Source organism: Poecile atricapillus, chromosome 2, assembly GCF_030490865.1.
Source record: "Poecile atricapillus isolate bPoeAtr1 chromosome 2, bPoeAtr1.hap1, whole genome shotgun sequence".
Lineage (NCBI taxonomy): Eukaryota > Metazoa > Chordata > Aves > Passeriformes > Paridae > Poecile > Poecile atricapillus.
This window is the reverse complement of record NC_081250.1, coordinates 97,701,832-97,728,811: the sequence shown is the minus strand read 5'-3', so window position 1 is coordinate 97,728,811 and position 26,980 is coordinate 97,701,832. Positions and strand designations below refer to the sequence as shown.

The 26,980-nt window shown below is 33.6% G+C and overlaps 1 protein-coding gene across 1 annotated transcript in view; it reads right to left on the bottom strand.

Annotated features, from left to right (window-relative positions):
• Positions 1-26,980, bottom strand: part of RTTN (rotatin) — a 79,613-nt gene that overhangs the window by 28,052 nt on the left and 24,581 nt on the right. Inside the window, exons 17-34 of the mRNA XM_058833580.1 lie at positions 26,037-26,176; positions 25,645-25,816; positions 24,623-24,722; positions 23,197-23,285; positions 20,968-21,085; positions 20,602-20,698; positions 19,761-19,829; positions 19,243-19,431; positions 18,326-18,565; positions 16,782-16,926; positions 15,835-15,989; positions 14,393-14,612; positions 12,598-12,726; positions 11,180-11,287; positions 10,409-10,567; positions 8,966-9,037; positions 5,381-5,573; positions 2,477-2,559 (exon numbers count right to left, since the gene is read on the bottom strand). Of these exons, the coding sequence (XP_058689563.1) occupies positions 2,477-2,559; positions 5,381-5,573; positions 8,966-9,037; positions 10,409-10,567; positions 11,180-11,287; positions 12,598-12,726; positions 14,393-14,612; positions 15,835-15,989; positions 16,782-16,926; positions 18,326-18,565; positions 19,243-19,431; positions 19,761-19,829; positions 20,602-20,698; positions 20,968-21,085; positions 23,197-23,285; positions 24,623-24,722; positions 25,645-25,816; positions 26,037-26,176 (2,478 nt within the window). The remainder of the gene's footprint in view (positions 1-2,476; positions 2,560-5,380; positions 5,574-8,965; positions 9,038-10,408; positions 10,568-11,179; positions 11,288-12,597; positions 12,727-14,392; positions 14,613-15,834; positions 15,990-16,781; positions 16,927-18,325; positions 18,566-19,242; positions 19,432-19,760; positions 19,830-20,601; positions 20,699-20,967; positions 21,086-23,196; positions 23,286-24,622; positions 24,723-25,644; positions 25,817-26,036; positions 26,177-26,980) is intronic.

Genomic DNA, 26,980 nt, shown 5'->3' with positions numbered 1-26,980 from the left:
TCAGTGAGACCTGCAGATTACTTTCGATTTCTGATGGGGAAAGCACGCCATCTCGTGGGCTTGGAATAACAATATCTTCCCTGGCACCACCGATGTCCAACACTTAGCAACAAACTTCTACAAACTTTTTGTAATGACTTCATAAATATATTTCTTTATGCATGCATCAGAAATTGGGCCAAACTATGACCCAAAAAATTTGAAGTTATATAGGAATAAAGTACAAACACCTGACATTTCAGGACAAGTTTGAATTTTCAGAAGTATTTCCTAACTTCACTAGATACACACTTCAGGTAGTTGCCCTCTGTTTGCAATCAGCTTCCATTTAAGTTACGCTCATCCATCTTTTCTCTCCTAACTAATAGTGGTATTGGAACATCAGACCACTACATTTTGCAGCTTGGAAATTTCCAATATGTCAGCACTCACATGTTTTTAAAGGTAAGAAACTCAGTTAACAAAAAATAAACGAATAAAGTTTACAGCTGCTAAAAATGTCCATGAAGGATAAATGGAAATTAAACTAACTTCCAGAAATGGCAATCAAAGTCTTAGTGTCACATCTTCCCACATGTCAGGAAAAGAAGGAAAACAAAACAAAACACAAACTGCAATAAAACTCCCATGGTTAGCTGTAAGAGCGTAATCATAGCAAGTATGAAGTTTACAATATGTGGAAGACTGATATAAATTGGTGTAGCTTGGTATTACACTGTACTTTCCACTGTTAATAATTAGTTGTCTATCTATTCAATGGAATAGTAGAGCCAAGTCTTTCTGTTAAACTTTGATGCCACTTTACATATATAAATATGATACATTAATTTCATCTAGTAGATTCTAAATTATTTTTTCCTTTTTGCTTTTATTTAAAATTACTGAAGCTGAAGAAATCTAATGTAATGAACTTGTCCAATTCTTCGTAAAAACTCAAGCACAATTTTAAGTAGATTAGACACCCACCTCTGATAAGAATTGCTGCAATTTAATTGTCTTCAAGTAACATCAACAAAACAAGATGAAATTTGTTTAACTTTCATTCCTCTAAGTAAGTGACTAAATTTATTCAGTAAAGAGTGATCTGAGAACAACTGCTTTTAAAAAATCTGAGATTCTTATGTAAATGTTTCTTAAGGAGCAATTATGATTGTATATATTTCCTGATTTACATGCACTTTCATTTATTTTAGTTTTAATCTTCAAATTTGAATATTTGTGTTTAAAATAACCCTAAGGGGCTGGGGGGGTTGTTGCTCTTGATTAATTAAAATCAAATTAATTAATAAAATTTCTGAAAAAGACAAATCAGTTTACAAGTGAAATTTTTCCTCAATTATTAAAAACATGCAAGTAACATTATCAGTACTAGACAATAATAAATTCATAACAGAGAATCAGAAGAGCAAGGAAATTATACTTGTGCAATGCTTTAAGATAAAATTTCAATACTGTTTTTTCTGTTTCTATTTTTACCATGTCCCACAGCAAAATTAAGCACAGGAATTTTAGTCAATAAAAAATACAGAATCTTATGATATATCAGCCTTTGTCATATCAACACATGCATCTGATTAAGAGAAAAAGAAACTTCTAAACAATGATATTCTGGCTTCAGTAACAAATTAGATGGTCATTCATAAATGAAAAAATGAAAAAAATTTGAATATGAAACTAAAAAATGGATTTCAGTGCAACATATCAGAGTTTTCTTTCATTTATACTGCAGTCTTTGAAAAATACATGATTTTTATCAGGTAACTAATGAATGTTGATGAATTGATATTGCAAATCTACTCTACTGAAACTGAAAGAATCTTTCAATTTCTCCTCCTTTGCATTTGCCATCTTGAAAGACAGCACTTGTGTACATCTTTTCATTGCCACAGTCACCCTAGCCAGAAACTAATTTTTCAAGCAGCCACCTGCTTTCTGTTTTCCCTGTGCAAACACTTGTGCCACTTTTAAATTCTACAAAAGCATTTTCAGAATCCAGGATTTATTATGGCACAGAATACCCAACGTATTTATGTGGCTTTGATTGATCCAGTTCTGTAGTTGTGTTGTGTAAATACAGGTTCACTCTGAACAGACAATTTAGATAAAAGTAACAGAAGTGACAACCAGAAATGGAGACGACCGCATTTTGTCAATAATGCAAATTACAGACTAATCTCTAGAGAATACGTCTTGCTGTGGGAAGCTATAGAATTCAGCACTACCTTATGCATTTAGCTAGTCAAGGCAAGCTGCCTTATTTATTTTTGCTCAAGGTTAAGAATCACAAAAGGGCTTTTTCAGGATATTAAAGGTACATTGGAGTAAATTTCAACTTCATTTCACAGCTAGTTTCTTATTGATTTCAGGTTTCGTGTTATGCTGGAATTTTTTTAGCAATTTTAAGAGTGTTCATTTTTTTGAAAGCAGTTCACAAACAACTTTATGTTTAAAATAAATAGATCACTCTGGAAGTTACCATAGTTTCAGATGTTGAGTGAGAATGTGAAGATTTGCTCTGACTAGGTGGAGCCTTCCAAAGACTGAGAGAATCATCAAAATCTGTAGGGCAACAAAAATAAGAATCAAAATTACTGTAAGATCAGTAGAGAGCATAACAAGCTTTTTAAAGGATTGTTTCAGTGAAAAAGTAGCCAACCACAGGTATCCTGAAGATCTCAGAACATAGGTTTTCACACATTGAAATATGAAGTCTTACACATCATATTTCCTGAATAAACAGAAATAAAAATTCCGTGTGACATAAAGTAGTCTAGAAAAAGCTACACTTCGCTCAAACTGCAGTTGCATAGCCCTCAGTAATTTCAAATAGATCTGATTTAGTTTTAGTTAAAATGCAAAAGCACAAAAGTATTGAAGTAATATACTGTGGTCTCAAAGAACACACATAATAAACAGATGTCTTCAAAAAACTTCACATTTGCATTTTAAGAGTAGTTCCAAGAGGACCCATATTCATAAATACAATAAAGGCAGAATTAGTTTGTAAATCTGTTTCAGAATAAAAAGTGCCAAAAAAATTATAGCACAAATCTGTCAGTAACACTTTTGAAGCTGTCATATATTTAGAAAAGAAAATATAAAGAAAATATAAAATATAAAAAGAAAGTATAAAGCTAGACTACATGGTTTGTGAGTGCAAACCCCAAAAAGTAGATGTCCAGTATGTATCTTCACTAATTACTAAATTGAACCATTTTATTTCTAACATAACACTGCAGATGAGTTTTTTATATTCTTGAAAAATGTGAGAAAACTATACAGGGAAAAAGCCCAGCAGGGTTTAGGTCCTGTTCTCCCCTATTTAAAGAAACAATAAAATGGTTTCTTATTCCTGAAATGCTGTATTTTCTGGCTTTTCTTTGCAATGACTGATAAATTGTATCTCAGGTCCTCACTGAGAAGTTGTACCATTATACATTTTGAGTTACTCTTAGATACGATATTGCATCAGCTAACAGATCTAAGAGGCACATATAAGAGGACCCAGGGAGCAGTAAAATGCATTGGATTGAAAAATCACACTTAGAGATTAAAAAAAAAGCAGTCACTGAAGAAATTGTGGATTTTATGACTGGAATTTTGTGTACTGCTGAGGTATTTCTCTCAGTGAGTTAACCAAGAATGCTTCCTTTCCTTGGGTCTGTCATAAAGTCATAACTTAGCTGGGGTAGTAACATTCCTCTTTTGTTCATGCCTCTGGAACAGGTTTAACAAATGCAGAATCCAGCAGGATGCTCAACCTGGAATGGGCAAAACAACTCAAACAATACTTTATTTTGCAAAATTATTAGTGGCAAACGGAGAGGGGGTGTCATGCTGCTTTTAGTGTTGAATTACACTAAACTAGTCTGACTTATCAACCCCAAAATTTAAACATCTTGATAGTGAGTTCAAGGATACTTTATTTACTTCTTATCTAAAAATTCTAAGGTCCAGCTGGCCTGAGATACATGACTGACGGTCAATCACTTTAAACTCTGGAAGCCACATCCCACTTTCAAACAGCAGATTTTTCTAAAATACCCCATAGAGAGTGTGTGGAGATTCCTCCCTGGGGTGGGGATGCCCTTCAAGGTCACTCCAGGCTGAGAGAAAGAGATTTGCCCAGGGTCATTGGTATGGGTGAGTAACATCAATCTCTACTTAATAATTGCTTTTTTTTGACAGCTTTAATATAGTTGCTTTAATATAATTGCTTTGATACAGTACTGTATACTATACTAGCAGTTTTAGCTTCTATACTCTGTAATAAATAATTCTGATTAGGACCTTTTGTCTAGTAATTTATCATAGTAAATCATTCAGTTTTATATAACTATACCTAGATTGTCATCCTTAATTCCACAGATTAAAGTTAGACAAAGTTTCAAAAACACCTCTGCAATTCCTTAGATTTAAACCACTGAAAAAGTCTGGGTCTAGGATTGAACCCAGCTGCAGGAGAAGGCATGTAGAAAGCAAGGGGGTCCTTCCTGCACCTTGTGATTCAGTGGGAGGGCTTCTCTAAACAACTTTGAAGTTCTTACTACACCCATGACACAGAGTTAAAAAGAACTATTTAGATCAGCAGCCTTAAAAGATGGAAATCTGGAAACTTAGGCCCACAGAAAAGGTAAGAAAAAAAAAAAAACCTCATTAATTTTCTGCCCATGAAATCTTTTATTAATTGATCTCTGAAAAATCCCCTAGGTTTCTAAGCTTATGATCATCAGATTTGTTTGGACGAGAAAGTGTGTTCTCACAATGCAACATAGTGAGTCTTAGAAATATTGTTCAATAAGTGATTAGTCACTATGAAAGTTAGATCTGAGATATTCCAAGGGTAGACAGGTTAAAAACAAGCAAATAAATCTAACCTGAGTATTACATTTCATCATTCTATGAATTAAATTATATCTGAATGTCTCAGAATTCAACTTAATCAGATTATTAGAGTCCATTCCTATCTTGTAAACTTGAACACATCAAGAAACAGAACTCTTAAAAATAGTTCATATATTTCTTTTTCTCAGTTTTTCTTTGTATGAAAGTTGACTGGATGTCAAAGTGGAAATTGTTCAAAGTATTTTACCCCCAATATTTTGCAAGAAAATATACCGCAGAACCAATTACATCTTTTCCATTTGCAACTTTTTGAAGATGTAATTAACAGCTCAGAACTTTTTCTGAGCTATGTTAAGTTAGTGACTTATCTACTTAAATCCTCACAGCAATATTTTGACTTCACAACATATTTAAGTGCAGGTTTTATATATTTTCCATTCCCTTTTTATTAAGAATTATTGGAGGTAAGTTACTCAAAACTACAATTCATTTAAGTAGGTTTCAAATTCCAGAAGAGTACATCAACATCACTTACCAGTTACACCATCTTTTTCTATGTTCAGCTTGTCTTCCTTGTAAGAATTCAAATCAAACATGTAACATCCTAGGTAACAGTGTTTCACCATCTGATTGACATGTTCATAGAACTGGCAGTGATACAAAAGGGCTTTAAGCGCAGGTATTCCTGTCTGAGAGAGGCCAGACTCTTCATCATGTACACAAGGACCCTGAAGACATGAAATTCACAGACATCATTACTTTAAAGAAATGTTTTACATAGAATAAACTGTCAGAAAAACCCACCCTAAATAAGGCTAATGCTGTGTATGCATGTGCACACTGGTTTACAGGCTGTAACTAATAAATTCCAAAAATGAAATGCAGATTTTAACGGTGAGCTAAATCATAGTATTTTACAAAAGCTTTAATGACTCAGCAAAATCAAACAGCTATTTATCTCCTGAGAAGTGTGCTAACAGTTAAGTAGAAACTCATGAAAAGCTGTAAATGAGTAGCTTCAAGACAGTAAATGTGTCAGCAGACTTACAATCTTAATGTCTCATTTAATTCTACTTACAGATATCAAGCAAGGAAAAAGTTTTCCCTTGGCAGAAAGCACACCTATATTCAGATAAGTCTAAATATCCTGAAAAAGTCATCCTGCTCTAAAGTATACTGTCATTATACTACATCTAGCTATGTCAATCTTCTATGAGAAAAGATTTCTTTAGAAAACAAGACATAAACAAAAAAAAATTCACTTTGAAGAATGATTTTTAATTAATTCTTTTTAAATACTGACATCAGGGAAAACTTCCTAGAACAGGGGATTTATACCTTAAGATGATGGATTCTCATTATATTTCAAATAAACAGTTTAAGTTGACTGCCTTGGTTAAATGTTTCTTCAGTGTTTTTTCCTTGTTAACACAAAAAACCAAAAAGTTTTAATAAGCTACACATAATCTGGTTTAGACTGACCATAAATATTAGAAATGCAAAGAAGGAAGAAGAACTCAGAAAAATTCAAATCAATTACATTCAGAAAGGCAGTTTTAGAGGGCATCCTGCAGTAGTTCAAAAATAAACTAGTTAAAATTATGGAAAGAAAAAATTTCAGTGCTAATTAGAAACTTTCTTTGGCAGTCAGAAGAGAGCAGAGCTGGATCAACTAAAATAAGTAATGTGAAAACACCATTTATCCCCAAGAGGTTCCCCCCCAATCCCTTCATTTACACTGAATACAAGTTTATTTCCCAATAAAACAAAACAAAAAATAAAACCAGATGCAGTAGAAGCAATAAAACTATTTTGTTTTACAAGATAAGTTACCACCAAAATTTTAGATGGTTACTCGCATTCTTTTTCGTTTCTGTAATACAGAATCTATTTTCACTATTTGCCTTTTACACCAACTAGTGGAGAATGAGATATGATAAAGAGTTTGAACCAGAATCTAGGATTTCAAGTAAACTATTTATGACAAATTATAAAACTCTATTCATACACTGTCAGCAACAGACTTTGCACTTGACACAGTCAATAAGGTCTAACTTACTGATAAATTTAGTCCAAATTTTACTATTTCCTATCAAAAATTGTCTTTGCCAGTTTCAAAAGCTATGCCAGATACTTTATTGTACAATACAGGGCCTTGAAAGAGTTACCCATCAATTACATTGACAGAGTGCTCTGACTTCAGCAATCATTATACAACACAGTCTGCTGCACTCTTAGAGTACTTTACACAGGCTGACTTTACTCATGACTAGGAAGTCGAATAGGAAATTTTTTAAGTGACACAGCAAAACAAAATATCATAAAACAGATCAACTAGAAACATTAACACGAGAAACATTCTCATGAAGATACTGGCCTACCAACTCTATTCATATTTCCTTTTCCAGTTCTATTTGCCTAAGGGATAAAATGGTAATGTTCTAATTTGGATGGCATAGTATTCCTACTATTCACCAGGATCCACTTAATAGTCCTCATTTTCTTCCTGGCATCGAGGGAAACAGACAAATCACCTTATTCAGTGCAAGGGAAAAAAGTTACTCTGAAATATAAAACTTGATCCTGGTGCTATCTTACCATTATAATTGCTGTTTTTATTTTGAACCGTTTTAATTTACCAGTAACCATAAAGTGTTGTTTGATAATATCTTTCAGCATGAACACTTATTAAGTGATGAGCAATTTCCATTAAATTGCAGTTCTTAATAAGAATCATGTTGACTCAAAGCTTCTTTTAATTGCACTGGAATTCATCCAGAATTGCGCAACTGGATTCAATTTTTGTCACTTCACCATAGTCATTGAAATTTAAAAAAAAAACACTAAAAAGCAGTTTTTATAAAATCTATAAAGACAAGTCACAATGGCTGCCCTTTTGTAACCTCTTACTATTATGAATTTAAACGATCACTATTTATATTGATAAATTAGAAGTAGTAAGACTGAAAAACGAGACAGATTTTAAAATTGCTTCCACATCTTCCTTTATGATTACATGTAAAGAAAAGACGAAACATTCTGTACAGTTTAACTCTTCAAGAAATAGCATAATTGATTTTGGGTGCAGCTGAATCATAGATAACTTATCCTAGTAAACCAGCTGAAATGCCTTCCAGCACTGACTTGATCTTTTGCAGAAAGGAACAGATTAAAAATGGCATTGTTGCACCTGTAAATTTCTTCAAAAACTAATATACACTGTTCCCTACAGGTACAATCTCACACACTGAAAGGAGCAAGATAGACATTAAAAACAGATATCAAGGTCACAAAAAATTTTAAAAATCGCAAGCTAAGACCCAAATATCCTGATGTACAATGAAACAGACTTGCTGAGAGTAAAATAAGATGACTGACTCAAGAGCAGAAATGGAAGAGTCTCCAGGGGATCTTATCAGTTTGATAAATATCTGAGAGAAGGTAAAGGGAGACAGACTTTCTCTCACTGGTACCCAGTAACAGAAGAAAAGGCATTAGCAAAAACTAAAACACAAGAAATTCTGTTGAAACCTAAGAAAAAACTTTCTGTCTGGGGGTAGTCAAACATTAGAACAAGCTGCCCAGAGAGATTGTGGAGTTTCCATTCTTGGAGAAACTCAAAATCCAGCTGAAAACAGCCCTGAGCAACCTGGTCTAGTTCACCTTGCTTTGAGCAAATGTCTGTCTTCAAGAAGCATTTAAATTGACCTAAGTGACAAACTGCTTCATCTTTCTTTCAAAACACTTTATAAACATCACATTAGCAGAATTTCTTCTTCCTCATGCACACCTCAAGTCATGTTTTACTTGCATTCCAAGCGTGGGTAAAATAAATTATCAATTTCTACCCTAAAATGTTAATGATATACAATATAAGTAAGCAAGTTTTCTAGGAACCCAAAGATACATTAATGAAAGGCAACATACATGCAATCTAAATTTGGTTGTTTTATTGAGCTTGCCAAAAGTTGGAGAGAAGTCTGTCTATTCATTTATTTCTCTTTCCAAAATGTAACCTTAGAAATATAATTTTCAAGTTTATTCTGACACAACTTTCCACATCAAATGACTTCTCTCTGCTACACTATGACTTTTGTCATCAAATGTAATAGTCACTCACTTGCCAAATACAATCCTTTGTGTCTTCTGTAGGGATTGGAATCACAAGTAGATTTTGTAGAATAAAAGCAGCCTGAAAGAAATTAAAGCATCAATATTGCCAACTAGCCATCACAGTTCAAAAAGCCACATCAGATTGAATAGCACAGTCTACATATTATTCTACTGTTTTCAATGTATGCTGAAATACACAGAATTCTAATGTTCATGTTAGGAAAAAGTAATTGGAAGGATATAACTTCAAAGCCCTCAAGTTTGACTTACAAAAGATGTCATCAGAGCATGGCATAAGAGCAGGCTGGTATAAAAAAAAGACAAGGAAAAGATGGGATAGAATTCACAAGGAAACAAATTTATTTGTCTATAAAACACTTTCATCACTGTTCCAGTACAGTCAAACCTACAGAATAAGCATTTCAAGAACAGCAAGTACCAGGGGAAAAATATTCCTGAAGAGAAAAGCCTAGATAACTGCTTATGACCACTCACTCTATTGTCCGTATGTTTTGGGGTTTTTAATTATTATATAAAATAATTGGGACAATGTGGTGAACATATTAGGACAGAGACATGTTTCAAATATTTTCCTTTAAAAATATATGGCATGCTTTTTTTCCTAATTTATCTTACAGACACTTCACATGTCTGTGCATGGATTGAAATTCCTTTTTTATATTTTGTCAATCTTTTGTCAATGATGTGAATCTTTAGAGATTATAATTAAGAGACAATAATTTGGAGTTAAATAAAACAATGAAGGACACATTATCAAAGGCATTTTGAGATATAATTTCAAATATTACTTCGGAAAATAAAATTAGTTAAGCAGTAAAGCTGAGAAAAAACAAGTCGCTGAGTGTCAGAGTTTTTATTTCTTACTGAGTGGAACAGAAGAAAAACCTTATAACTAGAGCCATAAAAAATGGCAAATAAAGCGTACAGAGCTTAAATTCATCAATATATAATTCTATGTGTTGCTCTATGATAGCACAGACTTTCAGTTCTCACCAGTAAACCTTAGTGCCTAGACAAATTCCATTACCTCGTGTCTGCAATGAACAGATATTTACTGCAGATCAGGTGATGAGTTTGTACCAAAGCATTCATAAATGTTACAAAGAAGCAATCAAAATCAAGCTAACTAGTTACGCTTTAGCAACCTACTTATCTAACTGAATAAGGCTTAGGAGTTTTTTATGAGTTCCCTTGTACTGTTTATATTATTTCTCTTTAGAAATAAGTAACCTGTATTTGTTCCTTCTTATGCAATTCTTAAATAGGCAGCTAAACATTCATAATAATCAGGTAGTGTTTAACTTACAAAGCAGCAGGTGTTGTGCAGCATCAGATTATAGATATATACAATAAAAAATACATTTTTTTTTCCTCCATAAACAAAAATAACTTGACAATTTACAACAGCAGAAGGACAAAAGAAACATACCTCCCTGCGTACCATGCTACATTCAGATTGATCCAGAAGGATGTTTATCACTGTTCCCCACAGGCCTCCTGAAATATTCTGGCAGCTTTCTGCTAAAGTAATACATCCTATTTCAAGAGATGTAAGAGCTGATCCTATTCCAAGTGCTGTAAATCTGACCTAGTACATATAAGCATAACAGAAAGTGGAATTTCTTATAGTAATTATCAATATATATTTTTATTATTATTAACTTGTATCAACTGAATCTTAAGGGAATAATTTCAAAAGTAACAACCTCTTTTCCTGTACTTCTCTTGCTCTCTACTCGTAATCACAACTAAGTGAAAAAACATTATTTTTAAGTATTCAAAAAAAAGCAAGATAGTCTTTACTATTCTTCATATTTTACCACTTGAAAATAGGTCCCTCTAGGAAACTTACATAATTTAAAAGATTCGCATTAAATGCATTTTCTCTGAATTTTTAGTTCATGTAAATATTTCTGCTTTGCAGCTAAGTTACAGCAATGGCAAGGAAAACTGCCTATGAATCATGAAGTGTGTGACTAATGAAAGCATAGAATACAGAAGATATAAGGAAGGATTTCTTAGATGATGTTTACGTGGAAACACTCTCCCTACTGTATTATTACTGCTATTTAGGATACAGTCAATAACATTTTAAATAATTCGAAAGAGAAGTTCTAATATTAAATACATTAATGAACCAAAAATTTTCAAGTGCTTAAGAGTCAAAATAAGATACGAAGTTAATATCACAGTAACAAACCTCAGGATCTCTATCTACCCATAAAGGAACCAGCCATGCCAGACCTAGATGAGACAGAACTTGTTCTTCACTATTATCATACGGCAAAGACCAAAGAGATATCCAGTCCTGATTAGCAAAAAGAAAACAAATTAAGAAATTATTTTATAAATTTTTCAATCCATGCCAATGTACTAGCAGTGTGAGCTACCAGCTACTAAAACAGCTTTGTACAACACTAATTGCATGGAGGAAGGGTAATTTTCTATTTCTCTTTCCATAAGAATTTGACACCAAATCATGTGACTGTAAACAACAGCCGGGTTTTAAAATTTCTTTGAGACCAAGAATTATTAGTACAGTCTAAACAGTAACACTCTCATAAGCACAAATTATGACTTAGAAACACAATAAAACTTACCATTATACTACTATACCTATTACTCTATAACAATGATACTAAAAAAATTGAATCCACACCTTCATCTACACATTTACGGTCTAAGTCTTTGGAGGTTGCTACCTCCCTGCAGTGTACTTAAAACTGTCCCCTTCCAATCTTAATAAACTCTTCTAGCACTTAATATTTTGGAAAAGGAGTAGAGAACTGAAGAAAGAGATACCTGGAATTCGGAGAAGCAGGTATACTGCATATACAGTATACTTTCTAGTTACATGTATGCTTGGCCATAATGAATGGAGATTTTTTTGTGGCTATCACAGATATTATTAGTAAGAGTGGATTTTAATTCTCTAAAATAATACTTAATTGTAGAATTTGCTTCAACTGTATCAAGATAAAGGTTGTTTTTACTAAGCTCTCAAAGATGGACATGAACGCAAAGCACAGTATGAATTTTGCTAGTTTGTAATGATAGCTCCTTTTATCTGACAATCCTTTTTCTATATATGTATATATTCTTTCATATACATATATACACACAACTGTGAAACCCTACACACATGAATGCTTGAACATATGCTAGAAAGCCTGTTGTCTGTGAGGCTGAAGAAATAATGTTATAAAATCTTATATTTATTCATAAGAATAAATATAAATTCAAAAGAATTCCGATTCTTTCTTATAGAAAGAAAATGGTACTTATTCTGAAAGAAGGCCTTTCAAAATCCACATAATCATTTACAAAGCAATTTCAGTATGGCTAGAACTGATTTTTCAGCTTTTTTGTATACTATACTCTATCCTGTACATTTACCCAAGATTATAGACCAAATGAGACCAATGTGGGGCTTTTTTGCCTTTTGTGCTTCCCGCTGGAGGGGAAGGAAGTGTAAGCAGTGGTGTGGCTTTAGCAAGACTACTTAGTTGGAGAGTGCCATTCCTAAACCATGACGAAGTTATCACTAAACTTCAGCAGTTAAAATCTCTCTGCATAGCCCTACCAGTGATGAGATAAGGACGACTGTAATGCACTCACCATATCCTTGGCTTGAGCCATCATTTCGTGAGACAAGTGAAGCAAGCAAAGGACTGTGCTTTTTGTAACACCTTTTCCCATGAAGGACATGGCATTTCCCCCCCATTCAACATAAAACGATGAGATGACCTAAGAGTGGGGGTACATGTTCATAAAAAAAGCTTTATTGTAAAGAGTACACTGGGTACAAACTGTCTTACACGCTAAATAATAATTTAAACTCATGAAAAGATGAGAGATTTCTAGATGAATTTTAAGAATTTATTTCTGAGTCATTTGGTCATGTGACAGTTTCCTATACATTTCAACTTCTGAACATCTGTGGTTCCTATTTTTTTATTCGAATGAAGAATACAGTCAAGTTTAATAGTAAGCTCTAAGCTGAATAGAAACCCAAAAGTCTCTTTTCATGGACCTGATAGTTCATTTATTCTACCCCAGGTTTCTTTTGCTATGTCTGGAATTAAAAATAAAATTTCTTTTCAAAATTCAATGTTCAAAAGAAAGAGTCATTCATGTATTTTATTGTGATTTTAATAAATTTGCCAGCTTTCTACATCAAATACTAATATATAGAAATAAAGTCACTGGATCACAACATAAACTGACCAAATTTTGGTCTGACCAAATATGTAACTGTGCATATTAAAAGGCATGCTGCTTTCAACAAAACATGCCCCAAAATACTTTCTAAAAAATAATAATCTTAGAAGATATGCTTCTAGATTTACTTTCCTCCACAAAACATGGTGATTTAAACCTCTGCATTTTTGCTGTTCTTTCTTTCAGTGCCCCAGCCTACAGAAGTTTTTTGAACCCACTTTCTCGATTCCTCTCCAAAAGAAACCTACACTTCCTTTCATATTTAGGCCAAGTAAAACTGCCTAATTCTTCTGAACAGCAGCTTATGCATCACAAGTTGATTTCATGCCATAATTTATATTATTATTTCTTCCAGTAATAATCTTCCTTTGGCATGACAACATCTATAACCTTGGTGCCATTTTCAGTCTAGACTTCAACTGACAGAGTGCATCTAATCAAACAGGTCTAAAATGTTTACTTCTTTCTACTCAAGAAATCTTGGCAAGTTAAGACCCGTAAAACACTATCTTTTTTTCATCACACGTATTGGTATTTGAAACTAAAAACTTCTAAAAGTGTATTACTGAATATGTGTTAAACAAAGAGAAAATCAGAACTATGCTTTTCCTTTTAAGTTTAAAGAAGATTGGAGTTTTCAAAAGATATAATTTTAGGAGCAAGAGCTAACGTTTTAGCCACCACATCCACAGACTTAGCAAACATTAAGAACACTGAAAATACAAATGAAATTTTGTCTTTCCAACAACTCCAGCATCTTGAATTACCTCTTTTCTGCTTTCTCTGTGTTAACAACCTACCCAACAAGCTAATCTTCTCCCAGACCATCTTTTATATGTGGATTTTGCCTGGGGAAAGTTATCTTGGATTTTTCCTCTAGGAGTTTCAGTTATTAAAAACATTACATATACTTTTTTCCTGCTTAATTAAAACTACAGTCACTTTGTACTACCTCTTAAACCAATAATGAAAGCACATGAAATACAGCCAGTCTCCACAACTACAGATACACATCACCCAGTCTAGTCTCCATATCATTCCTATTTACTTAGCAGGAAAAAGCATCCTTCCCACACCTACTGCTACTGATGGCATTCACCAAAAGTACACAGTAAAAAGCATAGTGTCATTAGCTACACAGTTCTGTACCAGCATTCAAACCAAAAGATAACTGAAAACATAAGCTACTCACCTCAAGAAGACCTGTTAAATATTTCTTACAAATTGTGACAGGTTCAACTGCAGCAGAATAGGTACTCCAGCCTGGAAGTGCAGTAACATGAACCATTCCTTGTAATGTTCTCTCCAGTGAAGGAAGTCCATAAAAATGTGGTGCATCTGTTAGCCTTAAGCACTGAAGCAGCTTCAGAGCCAGCTCTGTTCTGAATGAGCCAGCAAGTTCCAAGCCCTCTCTGGTTTATTGTAAAAAACAAAAGAGATGAACCATCAATATGAAGCTGTTACAAAGAATCATTTTGAAAAAGGCCAATGCTTCCTTCTTCTAACAGTTAGTCTGTGAGGCTCAGCATCTCAATTACTTAATTATGCATTATGCAAAGAGTAACATGAAATTAAATTTGACATCTAGCTTCACCCAGGTTCTGAAAATACAATATTGCATCTGATTACAACAAAGTTGCTTAACTAAAAAAAGACAAATGAGATATAACTCATTATTAAGGAGCATGCTAAATAAAGAGCAAGAGACTGAGGACAATGAGAAGAGCTGCGAAGCTCAGAAGCTCCACAACCACACAGGATCTAGAATACTCTAAGTTGGATGGGACTAACAAGGATTATCAAGTCCAACTGTTAAATGCATGGCCTGGTATACTTATGTTTGTTCTTGTTCAAGAGACAAGTTTAAAAATATTTCCTGCAAAAGACAATAAATCTAGAATTAATTAGATAAAAAATATGTGGGATACATAACTAGCAGGGATTTCTACAATATGCCCCTTTTCCCACTGTCAAAATCTTTAGAAAGTAACCAAGTGGAAATAATGGAAAAGGTAACAGTTTGAAAATATTTTCACAGAATTACATTGTGCCACTAAATAAACAAATATCTTAAACTGCAATTTTAGTAGCTCTTAAGATACATTTGGATGGAGAGATCTAGTGTGGGAAAGGTTTTAGAACAAAAAAATTACGTAATTTCTGTGTTTGCTCAACCGACAGAAAAAGGTCAGTGCTTCATGCTTAAAAGTAGCTGTCCCAAATAGGCTAAAAAGGAATTAAATGTAAATAAACATTTATTGCTATTTCAAATATTTCAATGTTTTACTTTGCTATAAATACATGCTACAAAATCAATGAAGTTACCATTTGCTCATGCAAATTTGCAGTAGTGAAAAAGAAATAGACCATCTTCTCCATGCAATCAATTTAATTATCCATTTGCTAAGTGACCACTAGCACATTCTCTTTCAAGTTTCCTGGCTAATTTCCTACTTTTACTGTGAAAAGGAATATCTTATATTGATTTTCATTTCAAGAGTGTATATTCAATTTTCACAGTTCAGAGCAATTGAGCCATGATGCAACAACTTTTAAATTGTGACCGAAATTCAGCAACAATAGATGTTATGATGCCCAGTCAGAATGACAGAGGCAGGTCCATTTGCACTGTACCTGTCAGTCACTGACATGGAACAAACTAACAACATGTTAAAAAGATGAATGAGTTCTTTATCCAGTCGTTGCCTGACAGCAGCCTGTGTTTCATCCATTTCATCCTGCACTTGGGATTCTGGTCGCACCACAAGACCCATAAGGGATTTTGGCTGCTAAAAGAAAAGAATAAAAATACAGTCACATAAAACATTGTTTAAATCCTCTTTTAATACCTTCAGTAAAGCCATTTTTCTGTTGAAAACTTGCAAATCACACACATTTTAAATCAGAATTCCATGATTATTTAACTAAGAAGTAACTACAAAAAGTACAGTGAAAAATTCCTATATTACCAGTAACTTGAATCTCAAATAGACTAAATACCATAAAAAAATATACTGATAAGGCCTTCAAAATATCCTGCCATTAAGACGACAGTGTATTTTGAAGCATGAAAGAAAACTTGAAGTAATACAGCAATAATCTGCAATAAAAAATGGATCACAAAAAAGCAGAAAACACATAGTAACAAAATTATTTCAAGTTGCATTTTGGACATCTCAGCTGCTTGAAAGACTTCCTATCAAATGACTTTAAGGTTTTATATTAATGTATTGAATGGGCCATATTTAAAAAAACTTATAGGCTTCTCAGATAGTGATATAAACTGAAGTACCTGTAGTCTATAAGTAACTGAAATTAAGTCTACTAGCATTTTTCCCTAAATGCTTAGACTGTATTTGCAATTGGGAAAATGCATGTGCATGCAGACTGTATTTAACATAGTAAGACAGTAGAACCCTTTGTAGGACAAAGGATGCTCTTGCATGTTACATTGGTTATACATTTGCAGCTATGTAGCTAAGCACACCCTCATGCAGCTCTGCAGGTATGCACACATGTATGCAATTGCAGTTTTATGGTCAATCAAATCATGTAAGTGTATGCAACAGCCCCATTCTTACATTTTTAAGCAATGATTTCAAGATCCACTTTAGATGGTCAGACTCCAGATTTGATTTCTGCTCTCTAAGCAATTTGTTTAAAAATCTTAGGACATCTACCAAAAGCTTTTCATCCTCCACAGAAGCTGGAAGCACTTGTAAAAACCTGCAATACAAATAAGAGCTTTCATACTTGTAACACTTCAAAAGATCATTTAAAATCTCAGGCTAATAGGACTGGAATCACCTGAAAATATTTAATTATAGGGAGCAAATATGCATATTACACTTATTCACATATAGCAAATACAGCATTTAGCTAATTTATTATACTTATAATAGCACATAACATATAATATGCTGTTAACATTGTTATTGTTATTATTATGCAAAATAGTTATGTATATTTAAAATATATTTGCATATGGTAAACATGGAATTATCTTTAGTAAAATGTAGAGAAATCTGAGCAGGGTCACAGACAGGAAATAAAAGTTAATTACTTATTAAATACTAGCATTTGATAATAATAGAAAAGCTTATCTATGCATTTCAAATAGCTCTTACTTTAAATCTATAATTTTAAATATTTGATGTTTTTGTGTATGTAAATTGCAAGATCACATAATCTTTGAGATTAGAAGGGATTTGCAGGGGTCACCCGGTCATGCCACCCTGCTTATTAAGGGACACGTGCAGCTGGTTTCTCAGGACTATGTCCAGGAAGCTTTTGAGTAACTCCAACGATAGAGATGCTACAGCCTCTCTAGGCAATCTGCATCTGTCTTTGGTCACCTTCACAGTAAAAGTGTTTCCTAACATTCACAGGGATCCTCTTGCGTTTCAGTCTGTGGCCATTGCTTCTCTGACTGACCCCACTAGAAAGAGCCTGGCCCCACCTTCTCTTCTAGTACTCATACACATGGATAAGATCCACACCGTGAGCCTTCTTTCCTCCACATTTATCAGTCCCAGGTCTCTCACCCTTTACTCAAAGGAAAGATATTCCAGTCTTTCGTCACCTTTGTGGTGCTTCAATAGAAGCACCACATTCTCTCCAGTATGGGTGCCCTATATGATTCTCTCTTATACTGTCAAATCCAAAACTGGACCCTGAGCTCCAGACCAGTGCTGCAAGGAAGGGAAGCATCACCTACCTCAGCTTGCTGCCAACATTCCTCTCAAAGCAGCCCAGTATAACATTTGCCTTTTTTACTGCAAGGACAATCTGCTGATTCATTTTCACCTTTGTGTCCCACCAGGACCCCCAGGTCCTTTTCTGCAAAGTTGCATTCCAGCTTGGTTCACCCCAGAGACATGGGCTTGCTCCTCCCCAGGTGCAGGACTCTGCACTTCCCCTTGTTGAACTGCCTAAGGTTCCTGTCAGCCCAGATATATAGATACAAAGATATATAGATATATGTATGTATAAATAGATGTGCATATATGTATCAGAATCAGAGATGCATTGACAATCATTTCCCTAAATTTAAAATATGAAAAGTAGAAAAGTTACCATGTAAGTATAACAATCTTTAATGGATTCTTGTAGTCAGTATGCTTACCTGTTCATTGCTTTCTGCCAAACAAAACTTTTCAAAGTGGTTCCACAAGGCCCAGAACAGCATTTTAATGCAAGTCTGTCATTCAGGACATAGAAGCTAAGCCTAATGAGAGCAGTTCTAACATCCCTGTGGGATGCTGCCTGAATGATCAAACTAAGACAGTCCTGCAGTCCATAGTTTGTGTGAGTTATTTTCAATATAAGAATGTCTTCTGAGGAAAGTTTTAGAGAGTCCAAAAATCTGAAAAGGCATAGAGAAAAATTAACAGTCAGTATCTTTACGAATAGAGAGAGTGTCGACTTCCTCCCCTTCCTGCTTAACTGAGAAGATAAACTAGAAATTGCCTTAAAAATTATTTTTCTTACGCAATTCTTCCTTCACTAACCCTTCAAAAAAACCAAAATAAAAAACCTAAAAATCAAAAACAACACCAACACATGTAAATCATGAGATGTTTTGAGTTCTTTGGCAAAATCATACCTAAATAATTAGCATTACCATTAAGAAGAATATTTATTTGGAATTTAAACCCTCAAGAAAACCAAGTAAAACTCGTGCAACTTTATAGCTGGGGTCTACATAGTGAGGAAAAAAGAATCAGTTCCCTAAGAAAGCACAATGACTATAAAGATAAACAGCCATTGAGCCCATTTAAATTTGTTTGGGATTAGCCTGACCATCAATAAAAGTTAGATCAAGCTCTAGACTTCATGTATAAATGCAATTTAGGTAAAACATTAGCTGTGACAACATACCTTCATCTTTTTGGGATGTGATCCTTTATGTTTAAATAACAGTATTCTCAAACAAGTAACAGTTTGAACTGCTGTTTGAAGTTGAAAACGTATTTAAACTTCAGGAAACACTAATTTAATTGAGATATATTGGGACTTAAAATGAAAGAAAAAATAGCTCACATTTCTGCTTCCTTCTCATAATCTATCAGCTGCAGTAGGTTTTCAATCCCATGGTACCATGACAGATTCCAAGCTGTCTTAAGCATATCTGACACGGGTTTCATAGCCAAGCACTCAGAAGACAATGGCACCACAACAGTATTAGGGCTAACTACATGATGAGCAGTGATCCTGACTGGGAGATGATACCTAAAAATACACAAATAACAATAACAATTTTTAAAAGTGATTGGTGAGAGTTTTTTTGTTTGCTCATTTTTAAATTAAATGCTCTATTACAACCAGGTTGCAAGCTTGTAAATAAAGTTTTTGAAACTCTTTTACAGAGAACAAAGACATGGAGAAAAAACTACCTATTTAAAAATACTGATTTCATCATCATAAAAATTCTTTGATCAAGGTTTTCCCTTCATTCTGCCAGTTCCATACTTCAGGAAGGACAGCAAATGGAAATCAGCAGTTAACTGTAAAACAATCAAAACCAATGAACCAAGCAACCAGCCAGCATCCACACGTACCTTCTAACAACAGCAACAGGTAAACTGAAGGCAGGTACCTCAGTACTATTACTGGCTGTGCAATCAGCCCTGCAAAAGATTAAGTCATAGTTATTTTGCTCTATTTTAAGATTTGATTTTCTCCTAATGCTACACATGTTATTTCCTTATTATTTGGCTAAAGATGTATTTCTCCCTTTAGCTAGATCTTCAATAACCCATTGATGAATAATTTGTATTAATAAACAATGTGTCTTCATGATTATGCAATATTAAGATATTTCTTAGATTACACACATATGGAATACTTATTGCAGATGCACTGTACATTAAAAACCCCTGTATACTTGTTTTCTTTTTATCTATTAAAGAAAAACCACACATTATAAGTATTATAAGTATACTTCATGTGTGTGAATTCTAAAAGTATACTTTTTCATGCATATGCAGCTTTTAAATTATAAAATACCATAAGCTGAGGTGTGATGCTTTAAAGACACCTGCTACACTTAAAAGCCAAAGTAAATAGAAGAATTCCATTTAAGTTAAAAAAACATGTCTACAGCTAGCTATTTGATTTGTGTAGTTTCTACTTGTTGAAGAAATGGATTACAGACCAATCAAGGTTTTTTGAAAAATAAACTAAAAATTAACACTAAGGTACTCATAGTGCAAAAAATATGCCATGTAGGCCTCCAGAGCATGTAACCCAATTATCGAAACAATCTGGACTAGAAATATGCAATTTTGGATCTATAAAAGTTTGGGGCATAACTTTTCTGGAGATATACAAAAATTTATTTCCATTAAAATCTTAGGATTTGTCTAGAGAATATGCTATTAAAAAAGTGGATTTTCATACCATGTTTCTGTTCTTGCTACTTCATCAAACAACAGAAGACAAAGCAATACTGTAGTTTCAGTTAAAACAGCACGATCACTTTGGAGTACCAAGGAAACTGAATAAAATAAAGATATTTAAAAATGCGTTAGGAAACAACCGATACTTAATAATACATGGAAGGACACTAGATAAAAGCAACTGCTTTCCACAGTTTCCTGCCGTCTTCAACACATGTTACAACACGGGAAAACTAGCACACAGTGATTTATATCTTAAGAATCAGAATCTGATATCATGCAGTGATCCCAAGTTCTTAAGAAGATACTTGGTTAAACATCTAACCATCTTTTGACAGGGGTACTACAGTGGAAATACAATTCTCACCTCTGAATAGCAAAAGCAGTAAAGAAGGTTGCTGTGCTAGGGACAGGCGAACAGCTGGATCAGCACACACAATTTTGCGTAGGAGTGTTAAACATGGTACTACTATGGACTCCATAACCTGCAGGAACAGAAAAAAAGATTAAATAAAGATAACTATCAGTATAATTCATTATGATGAACTTAACACAGACTGTCACACTTTTAAGCAATATATTTCATCATCTGTAAAAGAGAAGCCTAGGACTTCCTTAGACAAGCACCTTTCAGCCAGACAACAACTGCACATTCATGAAAAAGTATTTATTTACTTTTTGATTAATTTTATTATTAATTGATGGTAATTGTATTTGTCTCTGCTTTCATAACAGAATTATAATATTTGCTTTCATATTATATGGTTTTAAGGATATATGTGAGCTGAAGGATTTTAAAAAAACACCAAGTAATTACAATCACATAAGTTTATTCATTTTTCAAAATGAATAAACTAATAATAGTTTATTATATCACATTATTTTTCTGGGTCCCAGCCTGTCAGATCATGAGAATGGAAAGCAGTTTGCTAAAAGTTAAAGTATCAGTGAATGGCCCAATATACAACTAAAGTCATAGCTCCTAAGAGGAGAGTATTTCTTTCACAGTATCATTACTTTGCCTATGAGTTTCTGCCTCTAAAATCTGTAAAATTTGTAAACAGCATCAACAAATACATTTTAGTTTCATACCTCATGAACAAAAGCCCTACTTATTTAGTACGGAATCTTATGCAGAGTTATATACAAAGCCTTATTTCAATGTTGATTTTTTTATTTCCTACTACTTCTTTTATTTTCTTTTCTCAGAAGCCATTTTTCTAAGAACATTTAAGACTTTTTGTTCATTTTTCTTTGCTACTGATTTTATGATGAAATAAAAAAAGTCATTCAAGGGAAGAACTGAAAATCTGGACTAGATTCCCTCAGGATAGCGTCCTAATGTCACAGTCCCTATAGAGTTGCTGCCTGAGCCCTCCCAAGATTAGGCTAAGCTTTATAAAGGGCTAAAAATATTATTTTAAAGTTCATCCTAGACTCTTACTTGACTATGAAGGATCTGCTTAGGACAATTTATTCTTCATGCTTGTCCTTCTGTATTATTGAGCAATACCTACTCACTACCCAAACCAAACAGCTGCATTACTTTCTCTCTAAAGAAGGTAAGACACTATAACATTGACATTAAAAAAAAAAACAAACCACATTTAAAAGCCTGAGGAACCTAATATTTCAATTTCTTCATCTGTATTAGAACAGTTTACTGAAGTACTTCTATACAAGCAATCATAAACTGAACAAGACATTCTTTAATGCTATAGAGAGAAAATAATCTTAGATACTGATAATCTGAGGGGAAAAAAATGCCATTATTGAAGAAGAATGTAATTTTTATTAGTTTGACAGAAAAAAGGAATTCTACTAAGTATCAAGCAGTACTTTTCTCTTGCACACTTTTGGGAAAAAAGTAATTACTACACAAAAGTTCTCATGATTTCTTAAATTTACTCAAGGTTTGGACAGGTGGAATGCAGCAATGATACTATGCAAAAAAGCCAAAAAACTTTAGCCACTGCATTGAGCACCTTCTAGCCTAAACATGCTTGCATGAAATGATTTCAAAGAATTAATTCCAGAAAAAATCAAGCATCAGATTACCCATATTACAAAAATGGAAAGCTCCATCGTTTACAACTAGACACCCTCCCTGGTAAAGTGATCTTCTATTGGTCAGAAAATTCTTTATACCTGAAATTCAATCTGACACATTTACAATAACATGTCATATAATTACACCTCATTTTTAGTTATAATTTGGTTCATAATTTTAGGGACTATTATACATAATGTAACACATGCTTTTTAAGGATGTTAAAATGGCTTTTGTTCTCTACTGAGAAAGCATTCAGGGAAGTTTTGGTACATTACAGAACCTCACTATCCACAATTCTCTGGCTAACTCTTCTCATAGATAGGCAAACCAATCTTCTCCCATTAAGAGCATCTCAGCATTATCAAAACTAGACCAAATACACATTTCAACTATAATTGTTACATAAACACTTGTTCAGTGTTCACAATTCAGTGCAGCATTAATGCATAAAGACCAGTGTGGCAAGTTCAGAAAAAAGCAGACTCTACAACACTGTCATGCTGTGTGCAATGCTTGCAGATGAACATCTAACAACACTTTTACCTTGCCATCCACATGTACGCACTCATTAAGGTAAGCCAGTATCTTCTCTATCACACCCAACTTTTTCACAATGCCATGCATTTTGGTATCTGTAAGAAAAGCAAAAGATAGTAAGACCAACTGGTTCTGCACAAATTTAATATTAAACAATATAAATATTAAACCTTTTGTAAGATTACAAACTCTTGCTGTCTCGAATAAGTTTCTAATATTGCCAATCAATCAGCAGTACAGATCTCTAGCAAGGCAAGCCTCCTCAAAATATTTTTATCTGAATATAGTAGCCTTTTGAACACCAGATTCTTAAATACATTACACAAATTCCCACAAGAATTTTACATTGTAGAATTACAGTAATCCCAGTGCAATTTTAGTCAAACAAGGAGGTCACTTAAAATATTTTTAAATATTAGAACAGTTTAATATGAGTAATAAAATAGCACAATGGAACTGATAAAGGAGCCTAGTATCTTAAGCCTAATCAAACAGAAACCATGGGACAGACAGACACAGATAACTACTCCCTGGAGTAGAAGTGAGCAAGAGATATGTTATGAAACTTTGTAATGATTACCAGGTAACAGATGGCATAAAGAATCTGTAACCAATGGGAAATTGTCGCCCAAAAGAGAGAGCCCTATAGAAGTGCCATACAAGTAAAACCCTATATACCCTATTGAGCCTTGTATGCTCAATAAAATTGGCTTCTGACCTCGACTCTGATGTCCCCATCTCTCAACTGCTGATAGCTTAAATATGCAATTGAAAATGGTATTTACTTAATCACCACGAGTACATTTTCCACTGATATCACCCTTTAGAGTATCTGGTTTAAGTATATTCAACAACATAAACAACAAAAAAGTATGTCATTTGAATTGGTTGGGTTTATTTGTTTGTTTTTAAATAATTATAAAGTGATCCTTCATATGAAATTTGTCCTGATAAAAATGCATTTTTTTCCTTTACAATGTCATCCTATGTTTTGTTTCAATTTTGAAACATCTGAAAACTTTTGCAGACATAACTAAATGTATCTTGAGACAAAGTAAATACACTTCCTAATTTTTGTAGTAATTTTTCTGACAGTATTTTTAATATTATCTAAGATTTTACCTTCCCGTGGCAAAGAACTTATGTTCTCTCATTAGAATTAAAATTCCTTGAAGAAACATTACTGAATCAGAGTTTAAATATATAGAGGAAAAACATCAAGGTTTGAAACTCTACAGTTATGCACTAAGTGAAATACTGCTCTTTCTTAGCTGGCTTACTTGAATTGTAATTCAATCGCTTCTGCTTATACCAAAATTCATAAAATAACAATTACAAAGGGCACCCTTAGCACAAGCATACAGACAACGTAGCAAAACTTCAAGCTCACAAATGACCAATATATGAATACAAATTTTCTGAAGAATTTTACCTTCTAAAATGACAACCAGCTGCTCAGCTGCAGACTTCCGTAAAACTAGGTCAACAGCATCAGAAGTCAAGATATCGTACAGCTTTTCAACTGTTTCTTTCTAGAAGTAAAACAATATTATATTTGCATCCAGTATGCTATCATGAAATAAGGTAATCAGTCAAACTTCCTAACAGGTAGTAGAAAGCAAAAATATCTTAATTCCTTATTAGAATGTATGTGATTAGAGCCCACACAGATGTAAGAGGAATGGATAAGGTTATAATCTTTTTGCAACAAATCTCTAATAATGTCTGTGGAATATGAAAACTAAACAGCTTCTTGTGCATCACAGCTGCAGAATTCGGATAGTAACTAATTTATGTAGGACTACAGAAATCTTAACACTACCCCAAAATGCTAAAACACGCTTTTTAAGTCTGTAAAGGGTCTTATTTTTAATAGCAATAGAGTCAAGCATCTAAGAATTTGCTTATCATATTGTTAATCTGAAAGTATTGAGGGGGAGGAAGAAAGGAGAATGGAGAGAAAATAAAAAAACAGAAATTAAAAAAAAAAAAAAAAAGAAATGTATTCCCTGGAGTCATACACTCATGATTTGCTTTACACTTTGCAACAGCAGCAATATTAAGCAAACACAAGTTTAAGTCTGCAATCTATTTTAAAGCATTTCATATTAAAAATTATTTGTGCCTGATTTAGTAAAAATTGCTTTAGTGGGAAAAATATATGAGAAAAAAATCAGACTCTATCCACGCAGAATGAAATTGTTATGAACAGAGCAGGCCTGTGTTCTCTGCACTTAAATCTTTTCTGCAGAGAAGTAAAAAAAGGGAGGTTTTTTTCTTAGTGTTGCAAATGGTAGTGCAAGAATTACTGTTTCAGCGCACACAGAAAGAATACATCAACAGACTTCTTTTTATGAAGCAAGTCAATTTGTATGAAACACTGAAACCTTCAGAAAATGGAAACTTCAGAGACTGGACAGGTAGAAGAGCAAAATTTAGACAGAGTTTACTAACCTTAATTATTGAGTTCATTTTATCATCCAGTTTTAGCTCCATAGCTCCTTCTATAATAAATAAGTTTGAAATGCTGGAAAGGACACTGCCATCCAGACATGGACGTTTCAAGTTTGCCCCTTCTTCATTCAGAAGATGGAATGCTAAATGTTTAGCTGCTACAGAACGAACCCTAAAGGAACAAATATTTAAAATAAATATATAAAGCCCTCATACTGGAAAATTGTAGCTGTATAGTTAAAAATTAATTAGTTTAAAATATGGGGTGGAAGTATGACACTCAGTATTGGTTAATCAACCTTTCAAATCAAGACACAGCATAATATATAGGAAAAGACATTGCTGTCATCAACATGAGAAGATGTACTGAAATGATGCAGAGCATTACTTACAGCTGTTTTTTGGAGAAGAGAAGGCGCAGAGCAGCCTGTAGCCTGGGAGTTCTCAGGAGAATGCCCTCTCCTTTGTCAGAGGTTGTTTCACTCAAAGAGAGAATGCATTTACCTAAAGCATCTTTTGTGTCAGCATAACCCTTAGAGAAACAAACAAAAACCAAAAATTTCCAAAATAATAAAAATCCACTTACTAATTTAGCAAATCAGAAAAGGTAATTAATCCCCTTTTTAGGGGTTAAGGGAGAGTGCAGAAGGAGCAGCATAAAAAACCCAAAACCAACACAGTTATTTTTAAAAAAACATTCAGATTCTGCAAATTAATATTCCTCTGTGAAAATAATTTGAAAAATTAATAAATGATCCTATATCCAAATAAAAGTAAAGATTTCTTCACAGGACCCAGAGGTACTTTGATGCAAAGCTTCACCCTTCAGTCTCTTAATATGATGCCTCTCTGTTAGGCCAGTTTCCGTTTCAATAAATTAAATTTAGTACCTACAAGAAAATTATTTTAAAACATTAAATTCTACCTACATTCAGGTGTTCATCAAAGTGTTTTAGCACACAGGCAAAAGGGAATCAGTTATGTCAAGTACTGTGGTTTTAATGATACTGCAAGCATTTTAAAAGTAGGGCAAAATACAATGCTTTTTCCATGCATCAGGTAAACAGAGACCTCTGGTATACCCTACTTTGGTATCAACTGTACAAAGCCACTACAGGATACAGAATGGAGGGAAATTATACTCATAAAAATTTTTCACATGTTTAGCCTACAGCCTATATTAAATCCCCAACTATTTAATCTTGAAGGTCAATCATATGTAAGACATATATGCAGGTAACACAAAAAAGCTCTAATGACTGGTTGAGAAAGCTCTGAAATAACCCTTCTCCCACCTCTTTCAAGTTCTCACTGTATTTCCTCTACATATTTTTAT